This window comes from Canis aureus, chromosome 13 (assembly GCF_053574225.1).
Source record: "Canis aureus isolate CA01 chromosome 13, VMU_Caureus_v.1.0, whole genome shotgun sequence".
Lineage (NCBI taxonomy): Eukaryota > Metazoa > Chordata > Mammalia > Carnivora > Canidae > Canis > Canis aureus.
The window spans coordinates 10,018,157-10,044,476 of record NC_135623.1 but is presented as its reverse complement, the minus strand read 5'-3'; the positions used below and the strand labels follow the sequence as shown (position 1 = coordinate 10,044,476).

The 26,320-nt window shown below is 42.3% G+C and overlaps 1 protein-coding gene across 23 annotated transcripts in view; it reads left to right on the top strand.

The window, feature by feature from the left end:
* MACF1 (microtubule actin crosslinking factor 1) overlaps positions 1-26,320 on the top strand; it is a 338,748-nt gene that overhangs the window by 293,321 nt on the left and 19,107 nt on the right. For all 23 annotated transcript variants that reach the window (XM_077844666.1, XM_077844665.1, XM_077844663.1 and 20 more), the window contains 26 exons: positions 708-827; positions 1,262-1,369; positions 2,575-2,793; positions 3,696-3,899; positions 5,643-5,874; positions 6,813-7,039; positions 8,500-8,622; positions 8,712-8,813; positions 9,447-9,548; positions 9,639-9,812; positions 9,904-10,059; positions 10,204-10,401; positions 10,957-11,085; positions 11,763-11,936; positions 15,344-15,499; positions 15,605-15,811; positions 15,945-16,064; positions 16,469-16,638; positions 17,684-17,843; positions 18,858-19,052; positions 19,395-19,523; positions 20,381-20,524; positions 21,001-21,189; positions 23,755-23,875; positions 24,575-24,738; positions 26,077-26,239. In XM_077844666.1, coding sequence (XP_077700792.1) covers positions 708-827; positions 1,262-1,369; positions 2,575-2,793; positions 3,696-3,899; positions 5,643-5,874; positions 6,813-7,039; positions 8,500-8,622; positions 8,712-8,813; positions 9,447-9,548; positions 9,639-9,812; positions 9,904-10,059; positions 10,204-10,401; positions 10,957-11,085; positions 11,763-11,936; positions 15,344-15,499; positions 15,605-15,811; positions 15,945-16,064; positions 16,469-16,638; positions 17,684-17,843; positions 18,858-19,052; positions 19,395-19,523; positions 20,381-20,524; positions 21,001-21,189; positions 23,755-23,875; positions 24,575-24,738; positions 26,077-26,239 — 4,186 coding nt within the window. The remainder of the gene's footprint in view (positions 1-707; positions 828-1,261; positions 1,370-2,574; positions 2,794-3,695; positions 3,900-5,642; positions 5,875-6,812; positions 7,040-8,499; positions 8,623-8,711; positions 8,814-9,446; positions 9,549-9,638; positions 9,813-9,903; positions 10,060-10,203; positions 10,402-10,956; positions 11,086-11,762; positions 11,937-15,343; positions 15,500-15,604; positions 15,812-15,944; positions 16,065-16,468; positions 16,639-17,683; positions 17,844-18,857; positions 19,053-19,394; positions 19,524-20,380; positions 20,525-21,000; positions 21,190-23,754; positions 23,876-24,574; positions 24,739-26,076; positions 26,240-26,320) is intronic.

Genomic DNA, 26,320 nt, shown 5'->3' with positions numbered 1-26,320 from the left:
GTCTTTATTGATATCCCTAATCTTGGCCAGATATTTAAGATATCAAGTATGATTAAGAAATCAATCATACTTGAAGGAGCTTATTTTCCTCTTTAAAAATATACTAGTGTAGGTTGGTAAAGTTGAAGAGAAAAAAAATTAGGAGACCCTCATTAAACTGCAGTCACATAGAACATGTTATTCATTTTTCTTTGTTTCTGCATGAGCCTTTAAAAGTTGGGTGTTCTCCTGGGTTTTTAGGCTTCTTCGGCTGAGCAAGTACTTCCAAGTTAATTTGACTTAACTGCCTGCTGCCATGTTTAACCATATATTTAATCATGTAACTAAAACTACTGTTCGGTGTATGGGTAGGAAAAGAACTGGCAGAAAGAGCACAGTCTCATAAAAGCATTGTGATTAGAAGTATATTTTTAAGAGTGTCAAGTTCCATTGTTGTTTCTAGCTCTAGGACCACTAATGGGGTTTCGTAACTTCTTTTTAAAGAAGTTGAAATAGTATCAACTCATATTTGTTGAAGTATAATCCATTCCAAATTGTCTGCATCTTGATTTATGATTTTATGAAATTCTCCCATTTTGACTTTACTTTGTAGATAGAAACCATACTAGTGAAAATCCAGACCTTTCTGTGTTGAAGAAATTATAATTCTAAGGACGAGGACCTTTGTTATACGTAACTTATTCATTTTCCTTTAATAAATCTATTAGTATGAGCAAGCTGCTGATGCAGAACTAGCTTGGGTTGCTGAAACAAAACGAAAGCTGATGGCCTTGGGTCCAATTCGCCTGGAACAGGACCAGACCACAGCTCAGCTGCAGGTACAGAAGGTAAGTGTAACACTGATGTATCCACTGTGCCCTGAGCTAGTAGAATCTTTACCAACTTAGAGCACCATAGAGTTTCTGACTATCCCAGGTGGAATAATGCAATTTGATGATGATGGATATATATTAAAAATATTTGTTAAGATGAGGAAGAGATTTTTGGCTTTGTGAAAAGGGAGCAATAGGTTCATTAATTTAGTAAAGAATAGTTAGCAGTTTTCTGGATGATTTTTAGGAGAGATGATACTTTTGTAAGCTAGTAAAAGATAAGCACTGAAGATGTAGGGATAGGCAGAGTGTCAGACTTCATAGAATAGTTTTGATGTGGCTTTATCAGAGCAAGGAGTAAGGAGTTTTTCATAGATTGTGTCTAACATTTCGGTAACACGGCTTGGTGTCCTTTTACTTCATGACCTAACTCTAGTTCACTTTCAAAGGCTTTCTCCATTGACATCATTCGACACAAAGATTCAATGGATGAACTCTTCAGTCATCGTGGTGAAATCTTTGGCACGTGTGGGGAGGAGCAAAAAGCTGTATTACAGGTGAATTGCATTTATTTATTCACTGTGTTTCTCTTGTCTTGACCATGGTGAATCAGTACAATTGTGAAATGATAAAGAAGATTTTTCCCCCCACTATTACTGGTAATGGTATTAAAGTGCAGCTTGGGGCAGCCCAGGTGGGGCAGCCCAGGTGGCGCAGTGGTTTAGCACCGCCTGCAGCCCAGGGCGTGATCCTGGAGACCCTGGATCGAGTCCCACGTCAGGCTCTCTGCATGGAGCCTGCTTCTCAACCTCTGCCTGTGTCTCTGCCTCTCTCTCTCTCTCTCTTTCCATCTCTATGAATAAATAAATAAAATCTTTAAAGTGCAGCTTGATGTTCTGGGGGATTCACACCCTAACTCTTTGTGCTCAAATATCCAAACAGTCCTACTGTATGATGGGAAATACAGTACAAATCTGTTTTCTGTATAATAGAGGAATTGCTTCTTATCTTCAGTCCATAAGGATCTTCAAGTTACCTTTCAAAATATCTATGATAGATTTTTTTCAGAACCATATGCAGATATTCTTTCTTCGGGTCATTTTATTTTACTTTATTTTATTTTATCTATCTATCTATCTATCTATCTATCTATCTATCTATCTATCTATCTATCTATCTTCAGGTCCTTTTAAATGATCGTACCCATTTCTAAAGGGATTGGCCAAGAGAGTTGGTTTTGTTTTGTTTTTTGTAGACCAGTTTTGTTTGTTTATATAAAGGTTATGGTTAACCACTGTTTCCTCAGAAATATTCACAAATTGAGCTACTCTCTTTAAACCTATGAAGCATAAGTGTTGGGTTTGTGGAGACATTTTTATCAGAAGAGTCAAGTAAAATTTGATGGCCAAAGGGTCCATCACGGGCCCTGAGATGTTCTGTCTTGAACTGATTTGTTGTAATAATGCTGTATCTGAAGTTATGTGTCATCATTAAAAGGTTAATGCTGTGTTCTGCTTTCTTTGACTGTCTTTGAAACTACTTTCATGTGTTAAAAAGGCTAGAAGCAACGCATGTATATAATAGGAAAAAATAGAAAATTTGGGTAAGTATAAGGAAAATATATCGATCACTTTTTGCCCAGTTAATACGTTTCTGCATTAAAGACTAAAATTCTTTAGTTTTTAATGTATATGCATCTACATTTTTCCTTAAAAAAAAAAGGTTCATAATAGTAATAAATTTTATACTTTGTTGTTCATAGGAAAAGACAGAGTCTCTAATACAGCAATATGAAGCCATTAGTCTGCTCAATTCAGAGCGTTACACCCGCCTCGAGCGGGCTCAGGTCTTGGTGAACCAGTTTTGGGAAACTTACGAGGAGCTCAGCCCCTGGATTGAGGAAACCCGGGCACTGATAGCACAGTTACCTCCTCCAGCCATTGATCATGAGCAGCTCAGGCAGCAACAAGAGGAAATGAGGGTAAGGAGCATGCTGGCTTTTATTTCATTGCAGAATTGAACGTGGGCTCCACGATTTATTTTAAAACAAGATATTTATTAGTGCCTACCAGGTGTAAGTTCGGTGTTATGAAGCTATTTTTTAATCAGCTAGAATTTCTTTGCACAATACAAACACATAACTGAATTATTTCCCTTGTCCTCAATACAAATGCATTCAAGTAGAGGAGCATGGAGATGTCAGAGATCTGGTGCTGCAGAAGTAAAGAACTAAGTAAACATCAGGGAATTTTTCATCTTTCCAGCTACAGCATTGTGTTGTGAGATGTGGGGTGTGGTTGGTTGGGTTTTTGCATTTGGTTAGACCCTAGCTGGAGTGAGATCTGTGAAGAAAGGCAGAGAGCATTATGTTTCTTTAATTTGTGGTTGATGGTTTGCGCTTATTCTTTTCTCTGTGTTCCTATATGTCGAAGGATATAAACTGGACGGAACCGGCAGTAGAGTCCAGGAGTGGTTGGATTACTATAAATGTGTGATTTATGCCTTGTCCTGCTTCGTGTCTGTCATTTGGGGGAGGGAGTCAGACAATTAGCCATGTAAATTTTAATAGAGTACACTAATATTTATATGTACAGAGGAGGGAAATTAAACTTGTATCAGTGGGGAGGGATGGGGGTAGTGAGAGAGTATGTGTCTGGGAGGGTTCCCAAGTGATGGGGTATCTGATGGCTTTTGAAAATTAAGAGAATTAAGTAGCATTAGAACCTAAGACTTAGGTGGGGTTTTTTTCTTTCATAAATGGTGAGATGCTGGGATTTGCTGGTTTTTAACAATTCAGTTTGTTCCTCTCAAAGTTGATACGAGTTCTGATCAAAGTATTTAGGCAAACTGGTATAAAAGCCTTCACTTTATTTTTTTGCATAGCAACTCAGGGAATCCATTGCCGAGCACAAACCCCATATTGATAAGCTGCTAAAGATAGGCCCACAACTAAAGGAGTTAAACCCAGAGGAGGGGGAAATGGTGGAGGAAAAATACCAGAAAGCAGAAAACCTGTATGCTCAAATAAAAGAGGAGGTGCGCCAGCGGGCACTGGCTCTGGACGAGGCTGTTTCCCAGTCGGCTCAGGTATGTGTGTATGTCTTCAACTGTCCTGTATTCTAAGCAGGAGGTCTCTGTATCAGGTGTGCCCTTGCGGTCTTGAATGTCTAGACCAAGTGATGGTGATAGATCATCAATAGACCAGGAACTTTTGCCTCTCTACATTTTTTTAATCAAGGGAACATTGATATACTGACACGGGGAGGGTGGGTGGTAAACTCATCTTGGCTACTATATTCTGTCTGTGGACAGTTTCCTTGAAAACTTTATATTGTGATGAGTCTTTAGCAGGGATGATTCTGAATGAATTCACCTTGAAGCAACAAATGTGTCATGTCAGATTCCTATTTGGCTTATTACTTTTGAAATTTAGAGGACAACACATTAGCTTTCTTACTCAAGAGGCCACCAGCTAGCCCCTGGTTCAGAGAAAGATGCTTGCGTAGGGAGAAGTAAGAGCCAAAGAGACACCTAAACCACCAGCAGTGGAGTTTAAAGCATGTAACTACATACTTTTCAACTAATATATTACTGTTAGTGGTATTTTTGTCATGTCTGGGTATTTTATTCCTATGTTTAGTCTCAATATTCTTGGTTAATATTTGTACTTACTCAAGTTTTTCCCCCCACCTTCCGTCCCATCTCTCACTCACATTGTGGAATGTGTTACTTTGTGTTGTTGCTGCCTGCTCCTGTCTTCCCCACATCGTCACATTTCATTGTTGTGTTGACCGCGCCCACCATTACAGATTGCAGAGGTAAGGTGCCCACCCCCACTGGGATAAGGGGGTTCTTATGAAGCTGAGAATTGAGAGAGTTTACCTAGAAGGAAATGTCCTTAACTGTAGTGAAATAAGTTTTATTAGTGTAGTTTATTATGGCAGTCTTACTTGGGGTGAAACCTAGAAGTGAGGGAGTGGTGGGGAGTGATTTTGTTGAGGAAGACCCATGTGTCTTTCACATAAGACGCTTAGAGGTGATAAGCCTTATTCCAGTGAATCCAGAGTTGGATTTAGAGAGCTTTTTAAGGAGGCAGGCTTATCTGCATTGCCCGCTTTTCCCCCTTCACTGCTTCAGATTATAAATGAAAATTTTATGATTATAGTCTTGTTATTCAAAGTACCAGAAAAGTGGGAAGGTAAATTGTTCTTTGAGAATAAAGATAAAAAAAAAAAAACAAAAAAAAAAACAAAAAAAAAAAAAAAAGAGAATAAAGATAGATTTGACCTTCCTTAATTACCTTTCATCGTGCCAGCATTTTCTCTTCTCACTATTACATATGGTGGGTTATTAAGCTGCATGCCATGTTACTTTTAATCTTCAAATCATGTGGCATATTGAGTTCCCATTCATTTACACAGTTGGTGGAGGGCCTCTAACTTGTTGGTCTAATCTGTTTGCATGCAACTGTCATCTGAGATGTTGACACACTGACACTCACCAGTTTCATGGTCTTGTCCCTTGTCACACTAGTTGGAAAGGGGGGGAGTATTGTGACGGCACTAATGACTTGAATTGACTTTTGGCATATTAATATCTTTTTTTGTTTGGAAAATAAACATTTAATTTCTTTTTTTGATCGGCCAGCACTGGTATGCTATGCCCAAAACAGTTTCTTAGGCAAACCTAACGCTTGACAGCCATCGGGCTAGGCCGAATGCAAGTTATCCTAAGCAGTAGTAGATTATACCCTAGCTTTATTCCCTAACATTTCCCCTAGAAGTGAGATGAAGTATTGCTGTGATGGCTAACGGTCCAACATCTGTTTAGTTCCATGATAAAATTGAGCCCATGTTGGAGACTCTGGAGAATCTCTCCTCTCGCCTGCGTATGCCACCGCTGATTCCTGCTGAGGTAGACAAGATCAGAGAGTGCATCAGTGACAATAAGAGTGCTGCTGTGGAGCTGGAAAAGCTGCAACCTGCCTTTGAGGCCCTGAAGCGCCGTGGAGAAGAGCTCATTGGGCGATCTCAGGGAGCTGACAAGGATCTGGCTGCAAAAGGTACCTAATCTAATGTGTCTAATTTATTATTTTTTTAAAGTAGGCTCCAGGGCCAAGATGGGGCTTGAACTCAGGATCCTGAGATCCAAGACCTGAGCTGAGATCAAGAGTCATATGCTTAACCTACAGAGCCACCCAGGTGCCCCTGAATCAAATTAATATTTAAAGAAAATCAGTAGAATAAATTTTAGGCTGTGGTTACTCCAGCACACCACCAGATATATTTCACTGAATGTGAAGGCAGTTCTCAAGTAATGAGTATTCCACAAAGCCATTTGGAAGTCATTTAGAATTCAGAACACATCTCCACATTGAAACAAGATTACAATTGGTAGTTAGATTCCCAGGCCAGGAAACAAATGTTCTTTTAACCCCTAATATGAGTAAGCTGCAGTATCCATAGGAGGTGGAACATAACCAGCTTTTGTAACACTTTATATGTGAAACGTTGCGAGTTCAACACAACGCTGGAAACAGAGTACTCATCTCAGCCCCTTTATAAGTTAGGTCTTTTGTTTTTTTAAAGATTGTATTTATTTATTTCAGAGAAAGGGGTGGGGATCCCAAGCAGACGGCCTGCTGAGCACAGAGTCCAACATGGGGCTCCATCTCAACAACCCTGAGGTCATGACCTGAGCCGAAATCAAGAGTCGGACACTCAACCTACAGAACCACCCAGGCTCCCCTCGATCTTTACATCTTAGCAGTACCTTTAGGTTAGATGATAACTCATTTCCACGTTACCTCGGTGGTCTCTTTCTGAGAGACCAGCATAAGTGGAAAATACAGATGTCAAAATAATAAGGCAAAGATAAAAAACTATCCTTCAGTTTAAATTTATAGAGCTTTTTCAAGGATAAGAACTAGGCAAAATTTCTGATAAAGCAGATTCACGTACTTAAGAGAGTCTCATTCATATCTATTCTTTATTCCCTTAGAAATCCAGGACAAATTGGATCAAATGGTATTCTTCTGGGAGGACATCAAAGCTCGGGCCGAAGAGCGAGAAATTAAGTTCCTTGATGTCCTTGAACTCGCAGAGAAGTTCTGGTATGACATGGCTGCTCTCCTGACCACTGTCAGAGACACCCAGGACATCGTCCATGACTTGGAAAGCCCAGGCATCGACCCGTCTATAATCAAACAGCAGGTGGAAGCTGCTGAGGTGAGACAGAAATGAAGCCCCGTCTCTTGTGTGTCTGTCCTGTAGAAAAATCACTTTTATCCCAGCACTAACTGCTTTCCTGGGCCTAGTGCCTTGAAAGGTGAGTGGTGGTGGTGGTGGCGGTGATGGTGGTGGTAGTGTCTATTTAATAGGACTTTTTTCCACTTGAAGAAATAATATGCTTATTATAGTAGAGATTGCATCCTTTTTCCTATATACAAGTTTTACCGCTTATACGGACTCACACAACCTCCACAATTATTATATAGGACAGTCTCATCACTCAAAAGTAATTCTCCCATCAGTTTTAAATTCAATACAAATTAGTAGAATGTGCTTCTGATTTTAGTCCTCTCTAGTGTACATTATTTCCCAAGTAAATTTCTTTTTTAGTTTTGTTTTGTTTTTCAAGTAAATTTCTTCATTGTAGAAAAAGAGCAGATAAAAAGAAAATAAATTCAGGATTCATCATCATCCAGAGCTAACTAATGGTTACTTTGACATACCTTTTTCTAGTCTTTTTGGAGAGCCTATTACTAACTATATTTTTTGCCTCATTTTGTCTCTTTTGTATAAGCCGTAGTCTGGCTTGGTATTTTGTCTTGCTTTTATTTCAGCCCTTCTTCCCTCTCCCTGTCCCTGTCATTGCCAGTACATGAACCAGTTTTTAGGATCTGGCACGGAACTGACTTTCTCCAAGATTATATAGCCTATCATTTCTATGATGTTAGTCTCTCAGCTTTTGCTCTTTTTTTTTGAAGATTTTATTTATTCATGAGATACACAGAGACAGAGACACAGGCAGAGAGAAAGAGGCTCCATGCAGGGAGCCCAATGTGGGGCTTGATCCCAGGACTCCATGATCACAGCCTGGGCCGAAGGCAGACGCTCAACCCCTGAGCCACCCAGGCGTCCCAGTCTCTGAGCTCTTAAATGGGAAATACCATATTATTTTGTCTTATTGATATACTCCCCTATGATAGATTTCTTTTTTCTTTTCTTTTAAGATTTTATTTATTTGAGAGAGAGAGAAAGAAAAAGCGTGAGCAGGAGGGGGAGAAAATCTGAGGCAGACTCCACAGAGTCCGACAAGGGGCTCAATCCCACAATCCCCGTGATAGATTTTTGGCTGTAGATTATAATCTCTTGGAGGCTGGAAAGATAAACCTTTGGTAAATTGTTGAAGCCCACTAGACCTTTCCGAAACTATTTTATATATATTGTTAAATAGAGAAATACCTTTCACACATCTATATTGTGTGTGTGAGAAAGAGAAATGAACTGAGCCTGAAGTTTCACTGTTTAGGTAAGTGAAATCTTAAGGACATTGAAAGGCTTTTGTGAAATTGACAGTTCTGTTCAACATCTGCTATTGATGGGGATATAAATTACATTTGCAAAGTTTGGGAAGTTCTGTTCTACTTTCTGTTTTGGCTTATGTTCTGTTCATTTACATGTAGACTATTAAGGAAGAGACAGATGGTCTGCATGAGGAATTGGAGTTTATTCGAATCCTTGGAGCAGATTTGATTTTTGCCTGTGGAGAAACGGAGAAGCCCGAAGTGAAGAAGAGCATTGATGAGGTGTGGAAAAATGGAGATGGTATTCAGATGAAACATGAGTGGACTCACACCAAAGACTAGTATTAACTAGAGTCTGTTTTTTCCCCTAGCTGAATAATGCCTGGGAGAGCTTAAACAAAACCTGGAAAGAGAGGCTAGAAAAGCTTGAGGATGCCATGCAAGCCGCTGTACAGTATCAGGACACTCTTCAGGTGAGAGGCCCCAGGGCGACCACCGCAGAATCAAGGTGCTGTGTTCTTTTTGTCCCGTTCTGAATCCAGCACCAGAGAGGTCACCCACTTTTACAGGACTGGAGCATTCTCAGACCTAAGACAGGGCTGTTTCAGTATTTCTAGCCGAAGTTTCCCATTCCTACTGAGAAAAGTAATGATCTCCAAATTTCTCCTCTTCTTGCCATGTTTTTCATCATCATATTTATCCTCAGGGTGGCTATGCAGAGAAGCTGGCCGTACTCTGTAAGTCCTTGCTTGCCAGAGGCTCCAAACCCAGGTTACCTGGAAACAGCTTGGCACACGACTTTGAACACATCCTGAGCTTGCTAGGTGGCTGTGACAAATACTAACTTTTATTCACATTTAGTTTCTCCAGACTGTAGTATACTTTGGACATTATCCTAATAACACTGGCTCTGTCCTTAAATCTCCATATTATTGGAATAAAGCTCATTTTCCCTTATGTCTACCCCCCACCTACAAATGCAAACAGCACAAGGTACTTTGATTTTTGTCTGCTTACATCCCCAGAGATAATGCTAAATCTCTCCCAACAGCTGGTGGGTTTGGATTTTTTTGGTTTTTGACTATTTGTTTGTATTTTTATTTTAGGCTATGTTTGACTGGCTAGATAACACTGTGATTAAGCTCTGCACCATGCCCCCTGTTGGCACCGACCTCAACACTGTTAAAGATCAGTTAAATGAAATGAAGGTTTGTAACCAGATATGGCTTTTGAAGAAAAGTTGCTTTTTCATTTTTAAAGACTTGGTTTGGTGTTAACATGAAGTATGTCTCTGGTAGGAGTTCAAAGTGGAAGTTTACCAACAGCAAATTGAGATGGAAAAGCTCAACCACCAGGGTGAACTGATGTTAAAGAAGGCTATGGATGAGACAGACAGAGACATTATCCGAGAACCATTGACAGAACTCAAGCACCTCTGGGAGAACCTGGGTGAAAAAATTGCCCACAGACAGGTGAGGCAGATGGCAGGATCTGTCAGTGGACAACTAGCTACTGTTTTCTAATCTCCTGACAAATGTTCCTTCTATATCTTTTTCTGAATAGCACAAACTAGAAGGTGCCCTCCTGGCCCTTGGCCAGTTCCAGCATGCCTTAGAGGAACTGATGAGCTGGCTGACTCACACTGAAGAATTGTTAGATGCTCAGAGACCAGTAAGCGGAGACCCAAAAGTCATTGAAGTTGAACTCGCAAAGCACCACGTAAGTGCTCTCAATTTTCATCTCTAGGCCTGTCGGTTTGAGACCAAATATTGTCACCAGAAGCCTTCGGATACTGTGTGCACTGTAGAGAACCAGGCCTGATGATATCCGTGGAAATAAATTGTGTCATTCGACATTTTTTAGGTTCTAAAAAATGATGTTTTAGCCCATCAAGCCACAGTGGAAACCGTCAACAAAGCTGGCAACGAGCTGCTTGAATCTAGTGCTGGAGACGACGCCAGCAGCCTAAGGAGCCGCTTGGAAACCATGAACCAGTGCTGGGAGTCCGTGTTACAAAAAACAGAAGAGAGGGAGCAGCAGCTTCAGTTGACACTGCAGCAGGTATGCATGTTGTCCAGGCTAGGTAGGTGGGGCTGTGCCTGTCATAGCACTTGGAATGCCTAAGTCCGTCAGAGGAAAGCAGTTTGCAGCAGAATCCCCTCCACCTCCAACACTATGTCTTAAGAGGAAGGTCAGTTCCATGCTGGAACTTGTCTGGAAAGTATCACTTTTGATTGAGTGGTTTTTCATGGATTTGTAGCCTAGTCTCTTTCTTTATGATTCAAAGTTAGTAAGTCTTTGCTATGGCAAACCTTGCTCACAGATTCAGTTATTTCTTGCATCAAGTCAGTAGCCCCCCACTATCCATATACAGTAGTACCTTAATCAATTCATCAAGTTGTATCAGGCATCAGTGATAGGTTACAGTGAAGTCCAAAGGATTCTGTTTTCTAGAAATAAATAGCTATTGACCCCATGTTAATCCAGCAACAGAACAACCCTGAGAACAGCTCAGAATTCCTCCCTCAGGATAGGTTCCTCATATAGTCATTTAGGAAGTTTAGTTTTGAAGCTGAGAATTGACTACTAACCTTGCTGATATGTCTTTTCTCAAAGGCCCAGGGTTTCCACAGTGAAATTGAAGATTTCCTCTTGGAACTGACTAGAATGGAGACCCAACTTTCTGCATCTAAGCCCACAGGAGGGCTTCCTGAAACTGCTAGGGAACAGCTTGATACACACATGGTAATAGACGTTTCTTGAAGTTGAACATAACCCCCTATTCAGCAGCTCCTTACTGAATTCACAGACCTGTACATATCTGGGAGTCTGCAAAGTACTGGTTTTTACCGACAGTACAGTACAATCTTATTAAGGATTGCTGCTTTTACATGGGCTTTAATACCCCCTACTTACAAGCAGCAGTGATGACGGAGAAGCTTGACTGGAAATACATTGGTTAGCTTGTAAATTGAGTTGGTCAGTTGATTGGCACAAGAGTATTGATTTGAAGGTAAGAGCATCAAGAAGACAAATGCATAACACAAATTTGTCTCTACTTAAGAGTCTTTGGTGGGGGGGGTAGGGAAATCATATCTTTAGAAAGGGGCTGAGAACAAAAGCCCACATAATTTCTAGGCAAATGTTTCAGGAAAAGAAATAAATTATTGAGGTCTATTTTTGTGATCTCTGATCCTTAAAAAAAATTTCTTCTTTACTTGATAACAAAATTATTTTAATTTTAATGAAGAATGGTGGGATTCATTGCTCAGTAGTTGAACTGAATCCAAAAAAAAAAGGGTTTTAATCAAGAATGAGACCTTCTTGGACTTTTCCAACTGTGCTCATAAATCTGTGTGTGGGTGTCTCTCAAGGAATTGGCATCACCAGTTTCTTTCTTGCCTTTTTTTTTTTTTTTGCAGGAACTCTATTCCCAGCTCAAAGCCAAGGAAGAGACTTATAATCAATTGCTTGACAAGGGCAGGCTCATGCTTCTAAGCCGTGATGACTCTGGGTCTGGCTCAAAGACAGAACAGAGTGTAGCTCTCTTGGAACAGAAGTGGCATGTGGTCAGCAGTAAGATGGAAGAAAGAAAGGTATCACCACAAAATACAGTGTGTGATTACTAGGCTTGAGTAGTTTGCTTGGCGATTGCACGTAATTACCTTCTAGTTTCTGTAAGGATTTTTCAAAGACCAGTATATGGTACCAGAAGTTGCAGAACTGGATCCTCAGGATCACTTTTGTGCTAATCAAGCTATTTTATTATTCATTCTTTTTCTGCCTTTACCAGTTACGACATTACTGGCTGTTACTGCTCAGTGATGATCTTATAGCTCATATTAATCACAGATTTGTGTTCCTACTGAAAAACAAGGTTATATTGGGGTCACTGTCTTAGGATCGGGAGGGTTGGAACAGAGTATGTAGGAAGTTGGGCTAATATTCTCCACGAGGAATTTGTACTCTAGTATAAATGCAATATGTAAAGAATTTTACTAAAATTCAAGACACAGGCAAATTATGTGACTTCTTCCCACTCTTTTGCACAAATCAAATTCTCTTCAAAAGAAAAGTGACCAGGAATCAAGGCCTCAAAACATTGTTTTTTATGAAAACCAAGTTTCAGAGTATCACTCAGCACAGAGTTTCTGTACGGGGCAGATCAAATGTAAAATATGTGTTCACATTTATTGGCCACACCCATTCAATAGTTATTAAACCTGGATGTACCAGACACTATGCTGCTAGGTGTATAGTGGAAGCAAAGTTATGGACCCTTATCATTGTGAAAATTTAAGAGCAGAAGGACATAACAAATATTCACCCATCTAAATGAGCATTTTGAGAGAAGCATTAGTTTCTTAGAATTCTTTTAATGGGGCAGCCCTGGTGGCTCAGTGGTTTAGGGCCACCTTCAGCCCAGGGCGTGATCCTGGAGACCCGGGATCAAGTCCCACATCGGGCTCCCTGCATGGAGCCTGCTTCTCCCTCTGCCTGTGTCTCTGTCTCTCTCTCTGTGTATCTCTCATAAATAAAAAATAAAATAAATAAATAAATAAATACCCTGGATGTTCTAAGATCACATTTAAAAAAAAAAAAAAAAAAAGAATTCTTTTAATGTGGGGTCTAGATATATGAAGAGTGACTAGAGGAGCTGAGTGTAAATCTTTGTTCTAATTTTTAGACTATCATCTGTAATTCCTGCATAACACAGAACTAAGACTAACAGAAGAAACTGAGGCAGATTCTGGCTCATAATTAAGAATTTTCTATGGGATCCCTGGGTGGCGCAGCGGTTTAGCGCCTGCCTTTGGCCCAGGGCGCGATCCTGGAGACCCGGGATCGAATCCCACGTCGGGCTCCCGGTGCATGGAGCCTGCTTCTCCCTCTGCCTGTGTCTCTGCCTCTCTCTCTCACTGCGTGCCTATCATTAAAAAAAAAAAAAAAAAAAAAAAATCATTACTAAACATTAAAGCTCAGCCAGGGACAAAGCTATGCCGCTTTAAAAAAAAAAAAAAAAAAAAGAATTTTCTAGAAAGTTTTCCCATCAGTGGAGCAGGTTGCCTCAAGGTTTCCATCACTGGTGGAACGGGTCAGACAAGCACCAGGGTATCAAGAACAGTTATTTCTGATTTTGTAAGAACATTACATTTCAGTATCACTAATCATTTATTAAACGTGTGTGGTGCTATATTAAAGAAAATATAGGGGCAGCCCGGGTGGCTCAGCGGTTTAGCGCCGCCTTCAGCCCAGGGCCTGAACCTGGAGACCTGGTCGAGTCCTATGTCCGGCTCCCTGCATGGAGCGTGCTTCTCCCTCTGCCTATGTCTCTGCCTGTGTGTGTGTGTGTCTCATGAGTAAATAAAATCTTAAAAAATAGATATATCGATAGATAGATAGATAGATAAAATGATGTGGAGAGATTTCCTGTCATCTAGGAACTTATATTAATTTCCAAGCATTTCTATGATAAATTTGAGGGAGATTTTCTTTTTCCTCTTGATTTGTTTAGACTGGGTCCTTATTTTTGTGACATTTATTATAGTATTTTTCTAGGTTACAAAAGTAACCTGAAAACACAAAGAAAAACTTCTACAGTGTGACTCAGTTAACAACAGTTAACATTTGTAGTATACATCTTGGGTTTCTTTCTATGAATATTTTAGGTATATTCATTTTTAATAACCTGTCATCATTCCATATGCCTGCCTGGTAGATGGACCAGGGGACAGAGGACGTCACCTAGGTGTGTGGGTAGAGCTTATCTCTGAGGCTGGAGGTTAGAGACTCTAGAATTGGAGTGTGTCCTTGGGCAGTGGCACATGCCCCCAAATGAGCCATTGTTTTTGCCATTCTGATTTAGATCAAAGTATCTAAAAATTTATATCTAGTGTTGTCAGGTTTTTGCTTAGAATATTATTGGGGATCCCTGGGTGGCGCAGCGGTTTGGCGCCTGCCTTTGGCCCAGGGCGCGATCCTGGAGACCCCGGATCGAATCCCACATCGGGCTCCCTGCATGGAGCCTGCTTCTCCCTCTGCCTATGTCTCTGCCTCTCTCTCTCTCTGTGACTATCATGAATAAATAAATAAAATCTTTAAAAAAAAAAAAAAAAAAAAAAAAAGAATATTATGGCTTTTATTACCTTTTCTTTTTGTAGCTTAAAAATGAGTTTCAGGGGCTCCTACCTGGTTTAGTCAGTGGAGCATGGGACTTTTTTTTTTTTTTTTTTAAGATTTTATTTATTTGAGAGAGACTGCGTATATACAAGTGAGGAGGGGCACAGAGAGAAGGAGAAACAGACTCCCCACTCAGCAGGAAGCCTGATGCAAGTCTTGATGCCAGAACCCTAAGATCATGACCTGAGCCACAGGCAAACGCTTAACCCACTGAGCCACCCAGGTGCCCCAGGAGCTTGCGACTCTTGATCTCAGGGTTGTGAGTTCAAGCCCTGCATTGGCCCCAGAGCTTACTTAAAAAATAAAAGTTAAAAAAAATAATAATAAGCTTCAGCCTCACACATTTTCAGGTGCCATATTTTCTGAAAACACATTTAAACAGAGAGTGCTGCATGAATATAATCTTTACAGTAAAGTGCTTTTCATTTAGTTGTTTTTACACCCCAAAAGTACAGCAAAGGGAAGTGATGCTTTGCCCCAAACAGGTTACAGACCTTGCAGCTGTCACCACGGAAGGATCTGTTCACTTACATTTACTGAATAGTTTCATCCCTGTTCTTTAATGTCCCAGGAAGTGGGGAATGGCAGAGAAAGCAACATAGCTGCAAGTTGTCCTCGTTCCCTTTCATACATAGTTGTTTTAGTTTCAGACACTAAATTGCCCCCTTTTTTGTAAACAAGGCATGTTTGGTGGTTCATTAAATGAGGCTTCCTTTTTAGAGGTCATTTCATTTGGTGTACAATTCACGCCTTTGTCCCTGAAGCTACAATTCCTGAATTTGGCACTTTTTCTTTTTGTGTGTGTGTTTTAATTAAAATTCAGTCAAAGCTGGAAGAGGCTCTCAACCTGGCAACAGAATTCCAGAATTCCCTGCAAGAGTTTATCAACTGGCTCACTCTAGCAGAGCAGAATCTCAACATCGCCTCTCCTCCCAGCCTGATTCTAAACACTGTCCTTTCCCAGATAGAGGAGCACAAGGTAACTCTGATGTTATGGTGTTGCTTTCCCTTTGAGAGGACTAGTTAAAAGAGTAACTCCTCCATCTTATTTTTAGTTTTAAGAAGAGCAATATTTTCCCCTCAGGTATTTGCTAATGAAGTCAATGCTCATCGAGATCAGATCATTGAACTGGATCAAACTGGAAATCAGTTAAAGTTTCTTAGCCAAAAACAGGACGTTGTTCTGATCAAGAATTTGCTGGTCAGCGTCCAGTCTCGATGGGAGAAGGTTGTCCAGCGGTCTATTGAAAGAGGGAGATCTCTGGATGATGCTAGGAAGCGGGCAAAACAAGTGAGTTATGAAAGAAAGATCTTAATTTATTGAACAACCCTTGGGCTGCATGTGTGGCAGCTCTGAATAATTTGCATTAAAGTATAGTTTGCATATTCATTCCTGTTATAAGTTACTTTTTATATGATTATAGTTCCATGAAGCTTGGAAAAAACTGATTGACTGGCTAGAAGATGCAGAGAGTCACCTGGACTCGGAGCTGGAGATATCCAATGACCCAGACAAAATTAAACTCCAGCTCTCTAAGCATAAGGTAAAGTAGTTCGTGGCTCTTCAGTCCTGATCTTGGTGTTCACTGAAGATTGCTAAAAATGGAGGTCAGAGCTAGTCAAAAGAAAATCGGGTGAGGAAACCAGCATTCCATTTTATATCTAGGCCATGTCTAACCATAAGAGTCGTTCATTTAAGTAACAATACAAGCAAAGTGATTGAGGCAGTTACCAATAAAAACCACAGACTTTTAGAAATTGCCATGCCCTACTGTGTGTGGTATAAACAAAAATTTAGAAATTTCTTAAGGATAAGCTATTGTTAGTTCAAGAGGTAGTGACTTTCATACTCTGATTCCCAACCCAAATACTGAAAATTTTTCTTTGTTCCAAATCAAAATGTCATCTGACTTTTAGCATCAGTTTTTTCTTTCCCTTTTGGAAACAGGAGTTTCAGAAAACTCTTGGCGGTAAACAACCTGTGTATGATACCACAATTCGAACTGGCAGGGCCCTGAAAGAGAAGACTTTGCTTCCTGATGACACTCAGAAACTTGACAATTTACTAGGAGAAGTCAGAGATAAATGGGATACTGTTTGTGGCAAGTCTGTGGAGAGGTGAGTATGAATATTTGCTTCGTGTATCATCCCCAAATTGACGAAGACCAATATTAGATTCCATAAAATGGCAATAAAGGTAATGCACCAATAACAGGTTTTATAGCATCTCGATACTTCTAGTTCATTGAATCAGAGTTATGAAATAAGTTGAATAGTAAAATATTAAAATTCTCATTTTAAGCTTCAATCTTACTGTATCAGAGAGAGGCCCATAAACTCAACCCCACAGCCACAGAAGTTTAGTAACTCCAAATATTTGTCAGTGACCAGTTTGTGATCCTAAAGCCGTCTCCATGAGCACTCTCACTCTGTGTCAGCGAGCAAAACCTCCGCACACATCACCTCATATAACCGTCATAATGCCTGACCTTTACTGGGTGGTTACTACTGAGCATGTGCCAGACAGAGGCTACTAGTCATTTAATCCTTGTAACAACCACTGAGGGGAAATACTGTTATTCCATTTTCCAGAAAAATGATCCTGGGATTTGAAGCTGTTCGATTTGGTTCTATAAGTTGTTCTTTTTTCCACTTGTACCCATTCTGCTATGCTAAGAATTACGATATCTTTGTATTATTTGTACTTCTATTTTTTGGATGAAGTGACTGAGGTTCCAAGAGGTAAAGAGAAAGCCCAGGATCATGCAACTGGCATAGAGCTAGGAGTTGAACTCCTGACTGAGACCATGACCAAAACCATCATCCTCTACCTGAGTGGTATAAGGTGATTAACACAGACCTTGGATCATTAGGGTGTATCCATGCGGACTCTTAGGGTGCTAGGAGGGCAGCTGTACCTATCTCCTATGCTACACTTACTCCATTCTAGAGAGATTTGATTAAAAATGTCTAAGCAAAAAAACAAACAAAAAAAATGTCTAAGCATGTCTCTTAGTTACTTTTTACTCTATCTTAAACCAGTCTGGCATGGAGGGCCCTCTGTCTGTAGAGTTCTAGCAGTATTCCATTCAGCAGTCAGAATTGTGAGCCAGCCAAAGAAAAGGGATCTCTAAACACAGTGAGGTTTGTGTGCTTTTCTCAGGCAGCACAAGTTGGAGGAGGCCCTGCTGTTTTCGGGCCAGTTCATGGATGCTTTGCAAGCCTTGGTCGACTGGCTGTACAAGGTGGAGCCGCAGCTGGCCGAGGACCAGCCCGTGCATGGGGACCTCGACCTTGTCATGAACCTCATGGATGCCCATAAGGTGAGGGGCAGGAGCTACGCTGCATGGAGGCAGAGCCATTGGGTCGGTCCCCTGCCTCTGCCGGCCTTCTGCTTGTGCTCACCATCCAGGAAATCTGAATGAGCCTGTGTCTGCTCATCAGACCAGAGAGACCACTCCTTGCTCTGTGTGCTTAAACTGTTACTGGGGTTCCGTGTCTGCCACCAAGATTTGACCAAATTCCTTTGATTCAGATTTGGCAATGTGTATATTTTATCTTGGGGTTCCCCCCTTTCTGTTTGTTCTGTCCGTTGAGTCACACAATGAATTTAAATTCAGGAGCACCTCAAGATACCCATTTCCACTGACTCCTAAAATGAAAATGAGTTCTATTCTTTAGCTGCTTTTGACCCAAGCAAGCCCAGCACCATTCACAATAATATCAGTGTATAACCTACACCTGTCATGTTCACCTCCTTAAGGTCCTCTTGTTTTAGCAAAAGCATTCAGCTTTACTTGAAATTACATCAAACTCTTATGCACATGGCCGATATGTTCTTACTTCCACAATTCTGGAGATTCTGTTCTAACATCATTCATATTTTATGTTAGGAAACGGGGACTCCAGCTAAGCAACTTACCCAAGGCCATGCCACTCATCTTTAGAGCCACTTCTTCTGGTGGTTCTTTCTTTTCTTTTTTTTTTTTTTTTTTAATAATTTTTTTTTTTTTTCTGATAGTCACACAGAGAGAGAGAGAGGGAGGGAGGCAGAGACACAGGCAGAGGGAGAAGCAGGCTCCATGCACCGGGAGCCCGACGTGGGATTCGATCCCGGGTCTCCAGGATCGCGCCCTGGGCCAAAGGCAGGCGCCAAACCGCTGCGCCACCCAGGGATCCCCTGGTGGTTCTTTCTTAAACATTGTCCTGCCTCCCTCTGCATAAAAGACATGTGACTGGAACTTACTGAGGAGAGCGCAACTAAGCAATGACTTTTCTCTCGGGTTTTGCTTCCTGGGTTCAGGAAGCAAACTAATTTCTCTGTTTTTCTGTTCTAGGTTTTCCAGAAGGAACTGGGAAAGCGAACAGGCACCGTTCAGGTACTGAAGCGGTCAGGCCGAGAGCTGATTGAGAACAGTCGCGATGACACCACGTGGGTGAAAGGACAGCTCCAGGAACTGAGCACTCGCTGGGACACTGTGTGTAAACTCTCTGTCTCCAAACAAAGCCGACTGGAGCAGGCCTTAAAACAGGTCAGAGACTTTTGTGGGGGCAACCTGTGGGGGAGGATCTGAGCAGATTCATTCTTGTTTCTTTATCAGGATCAGTTCCAACCAGTCTCAAAATGAACATAAGGTCAAACATTGATATTCTGAAAGTTCTACAAGATTTTAATGTTCATTTGTATTAGAGAAAAAACTGAATTCAATTGGTTTTCAAACGTCCACAAGTGAAAGATAACTTTTATGGGGCCTTGATAGGATCATCAGCACTTGTGATGCACTGAGTTCAGGTGCAGCCCTTTCCGTGGTGCACCCCAGTGCTCAGGGCCTTGGCTGCAGAGAGGTTCAATCTGCTCTGCTTGGTTCTTGCAGGCGGAAGAGTTTCGGGATACCGTCCACATGCTATTGGAGTGGCTCTCTGAAGCAGAGCAAACGCTCCGCTTTCGGGGAGCACTTCCCGATGACACGGAGGCCTTACAGTCTCTCATTGACACCCATAAGGTAATCCAGCCCCAGTGTGCAATAACCCACGCCACCACAGGGTGAGGGCTGCCTGCCCAGCTCTAAAGGAGAGCAGCTTTTGCTTGGGAATTTCCGACTTTATATGTAAAAGACTGGAACTGGAATGGGCCCAGCTTTTACTGGTTTAGCAAGAATGAGAGTCATTCCTACTTTTTCCAAAAGTAACGCATGTTGGTTGTAAACAAGTGAAACAGCATGGTATCATATAAAGAACAATGTGGACTCTAGAACCATCACCCGCACACGCGGCTTGGTTTGGCTTTCCTTATGTTACCAGCTTCGGGCCCTGAGCCTCCTACCAAGCTGCAGCATAGGATGCAGTATCTGAGGCCACAATCTGTCCTAATAAGATGGGAAATATTTCCTTTTTTAATTTTTGTGTTACCCACCAAGAGATTTTAATCTTGATTTTGTCATATGGTATTCTGTTGCTGGTATTTTTAAAATATTTAGTATTTTATAGTTGTCATTTGTCCAAGACAATATTGTTTGTTTATTCACATGGAAGTGAATTAAAACAGGATTTCTTAAAGAGAGAAATGAACCCAGATATTAGGACGAGGATCATGCCCAGCCTGGAAAGGGAGTGCCCCTCATCCTTGTCATCTGTAGCAGAAACAGTCCATTTTGTGTAACCCTATACTTCTGACATCTTTTAGAACTGGAAAGAAAGTACCAGAGACACCAGGATGCAGGCTTGTAGGGGCCTGTGTGAACACACACAGAGGAAAAAAAAATACATAGAAATCTTCTCCATTCCCCCTCCCCACAGTGTAAACTAACAGTGCTGCTGAGTAGGTTTCCTCAGTTTTTGTTTTCAAACCTTTTTTGTTTAGGAGTTCATGAAGAAAGTGGAAGAAAAGCGAGCGGATGTTAGCACAGCGGTAGCAATGGGAGAGGCCATCCTGGCTGTCTGCCACCCCGATTGCATCACCACCATCAAGCACTGGATCACCATCATCCGGGCTCGGTTTGAGGAGGTGAGTTCCCGGTTTGAGAGGAAGGTGGCACACACCCCATACAGTGAGTTTATAGGAAGAAAATGCTACTGAGCTTTCTCCACCCACCGCCCCTGCTCCCCCCCCCCCCATAAGGAATCTCACTCACTATGAATGCCTCAATAAGAATTAAGGTAGTGTTTTAGTAATGACTGTTTTCTTGGCAATGAGCTGCAGTCTGGAAGAATACTGCTGGCATAGTGATGTGGTAATTGATAAAGTCCAGCAGACTCAGTTCTATATTTTTCCCTCCTTCCAGAGAAGTCCTGTGTTTAATAGGATGTACGTTCTAGATTTGCCTCCAGGGGGTGCTGATTCCAGCTCTGTCACTGGAGTAAAAGTGAGGCCTCTTGAGTGGTCTTCCTCCTAAAGGCCATTAGTAGGATCAGACGACAAAATGGACTTTGGAGACAAAGGAGGTGCTCAACTGAGAGAGGCGATGGTTTCTGTCTCCCCAGGTCCTGACCTGGGCTCAGCAGCACCAGCAGCGTCTCGAAACAGCCCTGTCAGAACTGGTGGCTAATGCTGAGCTCTTGGAAGAACTTCTGGCATGGATCCAGTGGGCTGAGACCACCCTCATTCAGCGGGACCAGGAGCCGATCCCTCAGAACATTGACCGAGTGAAAGCCCTTATTGCCGAGCATCAGGTAGCCTAGCTGTGTCGTGTGGCTGCAGGTGTTCCCTGCGTGGCTCTGGAGCCCGTTTCCTTTGCCCTGTGTATTTTTGGTTTTTAATGGCTGCTTATGTTTATGCACACAGACTTAGCAGCTGAAAACAAGCTGTTTTCGTGGGGCATGAGTCTGGGCACGAGTCAGCTGGCTTCTCCCCTTAGTCTTACTGGGCCAAAATCAAGGTGCTGCAGATCTCACCCAGGCTCTCTCAGGTTGTTGGGAGAATCTGACTCCTTGTGGTTGTGGGACCTGGGGCTCTGTTTTCTTGCTGGCCATCACCCAGGAGTCTGTTAGCTCCAAGAGGCCACCTCAGGTCTCAGCCACCCAGCACACTCACAGTGTGGCAACGTCAGTCTTCACCAGCAGGAGAGGCTTTCCAGTTTGCTCAGATCTTATACGGTAAAATACAATCAAGGGAGTGAGTCTCCCCTTCTTTCCACGGGTGTGACCCACCCTCAAGGGAAGGGATTATACAGAGCATGGACACCAGCAGTGGGAATCCTGTGGGCCATCTTGGAAGTCTGCCTGCCACATCCTATTCCTCTGCGCCAAGGTTTCACACCTGGGTGCAGAAAGATCTCTTGCATGAGCCCAGAGATGAGCCGAGATAGCACATCAAGCTAAGCAGAATGAAGGAAAGCTCAGTTGAGCTGTCTCCATAATGTCTCCTTGGGAAGCAAAGATGGTTTGTTTTTTTCAAAGATGGTTTTTAACCATGATCATTACACTGAATGCAAGCATGGATCTTGCTTAGTTATACTGCGGGCGTACAGTCTTTAGTGACTGTAGATAATCAGCCTCACCATTGAGAACCCCCTGTACTTCCAGTCAAGGTTGCCTGCATTGAAACCTTCTCTCCTGACTGAGAGATTATCTTCTTATTCAAGGCCACCCCTCTCCTTTCGGTGATCCCCTCGTTTCCTGTGTCTTCAAGCTGTCCCATTCTGTTTGCTCACTCTTCCAAGTCTTCTAGACGTGTCCTTTCCACTCTGTGTTCCCTTCCAGTTACCCTCATTGTTCCCTTCCTCTTCTTTCAAACAAGTCTGTTGTCCGTCTCCCGCACCCTCCCCCGTCTTTTCTCCTTGTTTCCCACTCCCTCCCCAGGCCCCTGTGGTTTGGCTCCCATCCCCATCAGACCACTAATACTGTCCCAGTCACATCCCACTGGCTAAATCCAGCCCATGCTTCCAGTCTTTGTCTTATTTGACATGTAACAGAGTTGCCTCTTCCTTCTGAAAACTCTTCTTTTGACTTCTGTCCTTTCGTCTTGTTTTTCTCCCACCTCTCTGATTGTTCCTTCTCAGTCTTAGCTGATTCCTCTTCCTCTCTCCACTTGTTAGTGTTGTGTTTGCTGAAATTGCATTCTTTTTTTTTTTTTTTTAATTTTATTTATTCATGAGAGACACACAGAGACAGTAATGTGGGACTCGCAGGGAGCCCGATGTGGGACTCGATCCAAGGATCCCGGGATCAGGACCTGAGCCAAAGGCAGCCACTCAACCGCTGAGCCACCCAGGCGTCCCTGAAATTGCATTCTTGACCCTCTTCTCACAGTGCTGATGTCTTACCTAGTCCAACAACTTCAGCCACCACCTAGAATCCAAAATTTTCACATCTCTTTCAGTAGCACTGTCTCCCTGAAGTCTAGACCTATGGCAAATCAGAGGCAGCACAGAAACTCCACTTTATCTGTGCCGACCCCACCCTCCCTTCCAGGCCTGCTGCCTGGAATGTGTGATGCATCTGGGATGCCTGCCTTTCCTATGCCCCCTATGTCTAACCAACCTCCGGGTTCTAGCTGTCCTACTTCCAGGATACCTCTTGGTTCTGTCTCTCCTGCCGTGGCTCAGGCCTTCCCCATGTTTTGCCTCAGTTACTGCAGTGGTTTCCTGACTCATCCCCCACTATGTTCTTCCTTCTACACTGAAGCCAGAACCATAGCTCTAAAATAAGGATCTTATCAGGTCTCTTCTCTGGATCAAAATCGTTCAGTTGCCCACCATTGCTCTCCAAATAAAATCCCAATACCTTAGCCTAACACAAAGCCTTAATGGATCTTTCTCCTACCTACCCCTCCTGCTGCTCTTCGAATTGCATCTTGGGCTCGGCCAGCAATCCTCAGAGCCCTAGCTCACTACACTGTCAAGCTCCCTGGATCTCTGTGCCATGCCTTCTCCTGGGACTGCCTCCCACCCAGTCTTTGGTCCAGTTCTTCCTCCTTCACTACTCCACTCAGGCCCCAGTCTCCAGGCAGCTGTCCTTGGAACCCTGGTCTGCCTTTGGAATCCTGGGTGGCATTCATTGCACTGACTTCCTGGTTTTCCTCACTCAGCTGTGAGCTCCTTGGAATCAGAAGCCCTGTTTGATCCCTTCAGGTTTCTAACACCTGATGAAGTGCCTTGCTTAACTGTTTTTCTTAAAAGGTGTGAGACAGTGTTCAAAGGCATCTGTTCTGTCATGAGCTTGGGCTTTGTAAGAAGTTGCCTGATTCTTAGTCCAAGAAAACACTTAACTCTGTTCCCTGTTGTTTGTGTTTGGCAGACATTTATGGAGGAGATGACTCGCAAACAGCCTGACGTAGACCGGGTCACGAAGACATACAAAAGGAAAAATATAGAGCCTGCTCACACACCTTTCATCGAGAAATCTCGCAGTGGCAGCAGTATGTTTCTAGCCTCCTGTGTTAGGGTGTTTCATTCCTGTTATTTGAAGATGAGCACTTTCCAAATCCCTGTCAAAAAACTTCTTTTGGGGGTGCCTGGCTGGCTCAGTCAGTAGAGCTTGCAGCCCTTAATCTCAGAGTTGTAAATTCAAGCCCCGTGTTGGTTGTGGACCCTACTTCAAAACAAAAACCTTCTTTTCGGTTTTCAAAAACTATATTGGATTTGAACTAAAATATTTTTTTTAAACTCACTTTTATTACACGGACACATAGTAAAACTATATTCCATTTTCTTGGGCTTGCATAAAATTTTGAAGTGGTCAAGCAGATTGTTTTGCAGTGGCCTTTCTATTGTTTTGGTCATCAGCTAGCTGTTTACATTTGGTTTGCACTAATTTAATTATGACATTAAATCAGCTCTTGTAGAGCCATTGCTGTTCTGGTTGAGTTGACATTTCCTCAGTTTGCTAAGGACAAAATGAATTGAAGATAAGAGATGAATACCAGTTGGCTGGGAGGAGGAGCAGTATTTTGACATTAGTATGCTGAATACCTAAATATTATCACATCCCATGTTTCTTTTCACATTTACTGCTTGGATACCATTTTAAAGGTGTCCTGAGTTAACACATATGGCACTTTCTCTTTGTGAAGTGACAAAACCAGCTTTTCTAATCTCGTAGTTATTTTTCTTTTTAGGGAAGTCCTTGAGTCAGCCCACACCACCTCCTATGCCAATCCTTTCACAGTCCGAAGCAAAAAACCCACGGATCAACCAGCTCTCTGCCCGCTGGCAGCAGGTGTGGCTGTTAGCACTGGAGCGACAGCGGAAGCTGAATGACGCCTTGGATCGACTCGAAGAGGTGAGGCCCTCTTATTATGACCTGTGCGTCTTGACCTACTTCTCTAGAAGTAGAAACAGACCAGGGTGAGCCAGTACTTTATCCCTCAGGCCCCCTAGGAGAAAAGCACAAGGGCAAGGAGACCGCTTACAACAGGGTAGGCCATAGCACCTAGTTGTGGAAAGCAAGCAGACAACCAGCCAGTGTATTTGAGGGTCTGGCCTGTGACCCGACCCTCCTTAGCACCTGGCTGTGGTCAAAAGTCCAGAGCATGACTTGGCAAAGTTACCTCCCAAGCACATAGCTAATCATAGTAATGGCCATTATTGGGCCCTCTATGTAAAGATATAAGCTACACAATTATGAAATAATTATGTAATATTTATGGCCTTGGTATTCCACTAGTTTTTACTAAGAATGAAATCAAATTCTACTTTGAAGTATCATTAACCAACCTAAAAAATATAGTACTACCCTTCCTAGTTTCTAAAACAAACCTCTAATACCTTTTATATTTTTTTCATTTGTGCGTATCAAAGCAGCTATGCCCGGAAGTGAGTGTTCTGTGTTTTTTGTTGTTATCTCTGTAGGTCAGTTGAGTTTTAAGCATTTTTGGGTTTTGGCTTTTTCTTTTTTTTCCCTATTCCTTCCAACTTTGGAGTTTGAAAGACCAGGGGGAAAACTGCTACGCTATCTCAGTCATCCTGAGTCTCTCTCACTAACATAGTCCAAGTGGCTAAACATCGCCTTGCCCACTGCACAGGCCTGCTGTTGTCTGCCAGAGTCACATACTTCACATGCAAGTCAGATGGGCACTTTGCCCCCTCTGGTGCCATTCCAAAGAAACATGCTTGCGTGCAGGGTTGGATCCTTAATGCTTCCAGCCAGAACTCAAGTTATCTCATCTCAGAAAATGATGGGAAACATGAGCCTTCCAACACAGGCCTGTGTGATCATAGTTCTTTTCAAAATCACATCAGTGAGGAGTGCTCAGGACTTCTCTTCTGGGATAGAATCCATTCCCTTACGTCTAAGAAGGTGGTCCTTTGAAAAAGTGCAAAGGGAAAGCAAGGCTGGCTCTACCCATTCTTGTTCTGCGTGCTCCGTATTTTCCATGGTGGTCGTTCAGTTACTGCTTCTCTCACTGCTTCATTACACCACAGCTCATGTAAATAATCACGGCTTTAAGTGAAGGATCCAGATTGTGCCTTCACCAAAGAGGCAACACATGGATATCATTGTTGGTGCCCTCCAGAAGGCCTGCATGGCTTTACTGAATGTCTGAAAGTTTTGGTATGCTCTGGGCACACTTGAGGGCCAAAACAATAAGTCTTGTTGACACCTACGATTTCTGTCTAGTTGAAGGAATTTGCCAACTTTGACTTTGATGTCTGGAGGAAAAAGTATATGCGATGGATGAATCACAAAAAATCTCGGGTGATGGATTTCTTCCGGCGAATTGACAAGGACCAGGATGGGAAGATAACGCGTCAGGAATTTATTGATGGCATTCTGGCATCCAGTGAGTTCACTCATAGTTCCAAACATGGATCACACCTAGATTCCTTGCACTTGGTGGAAGCCCATGATATTCTGGTTAAAT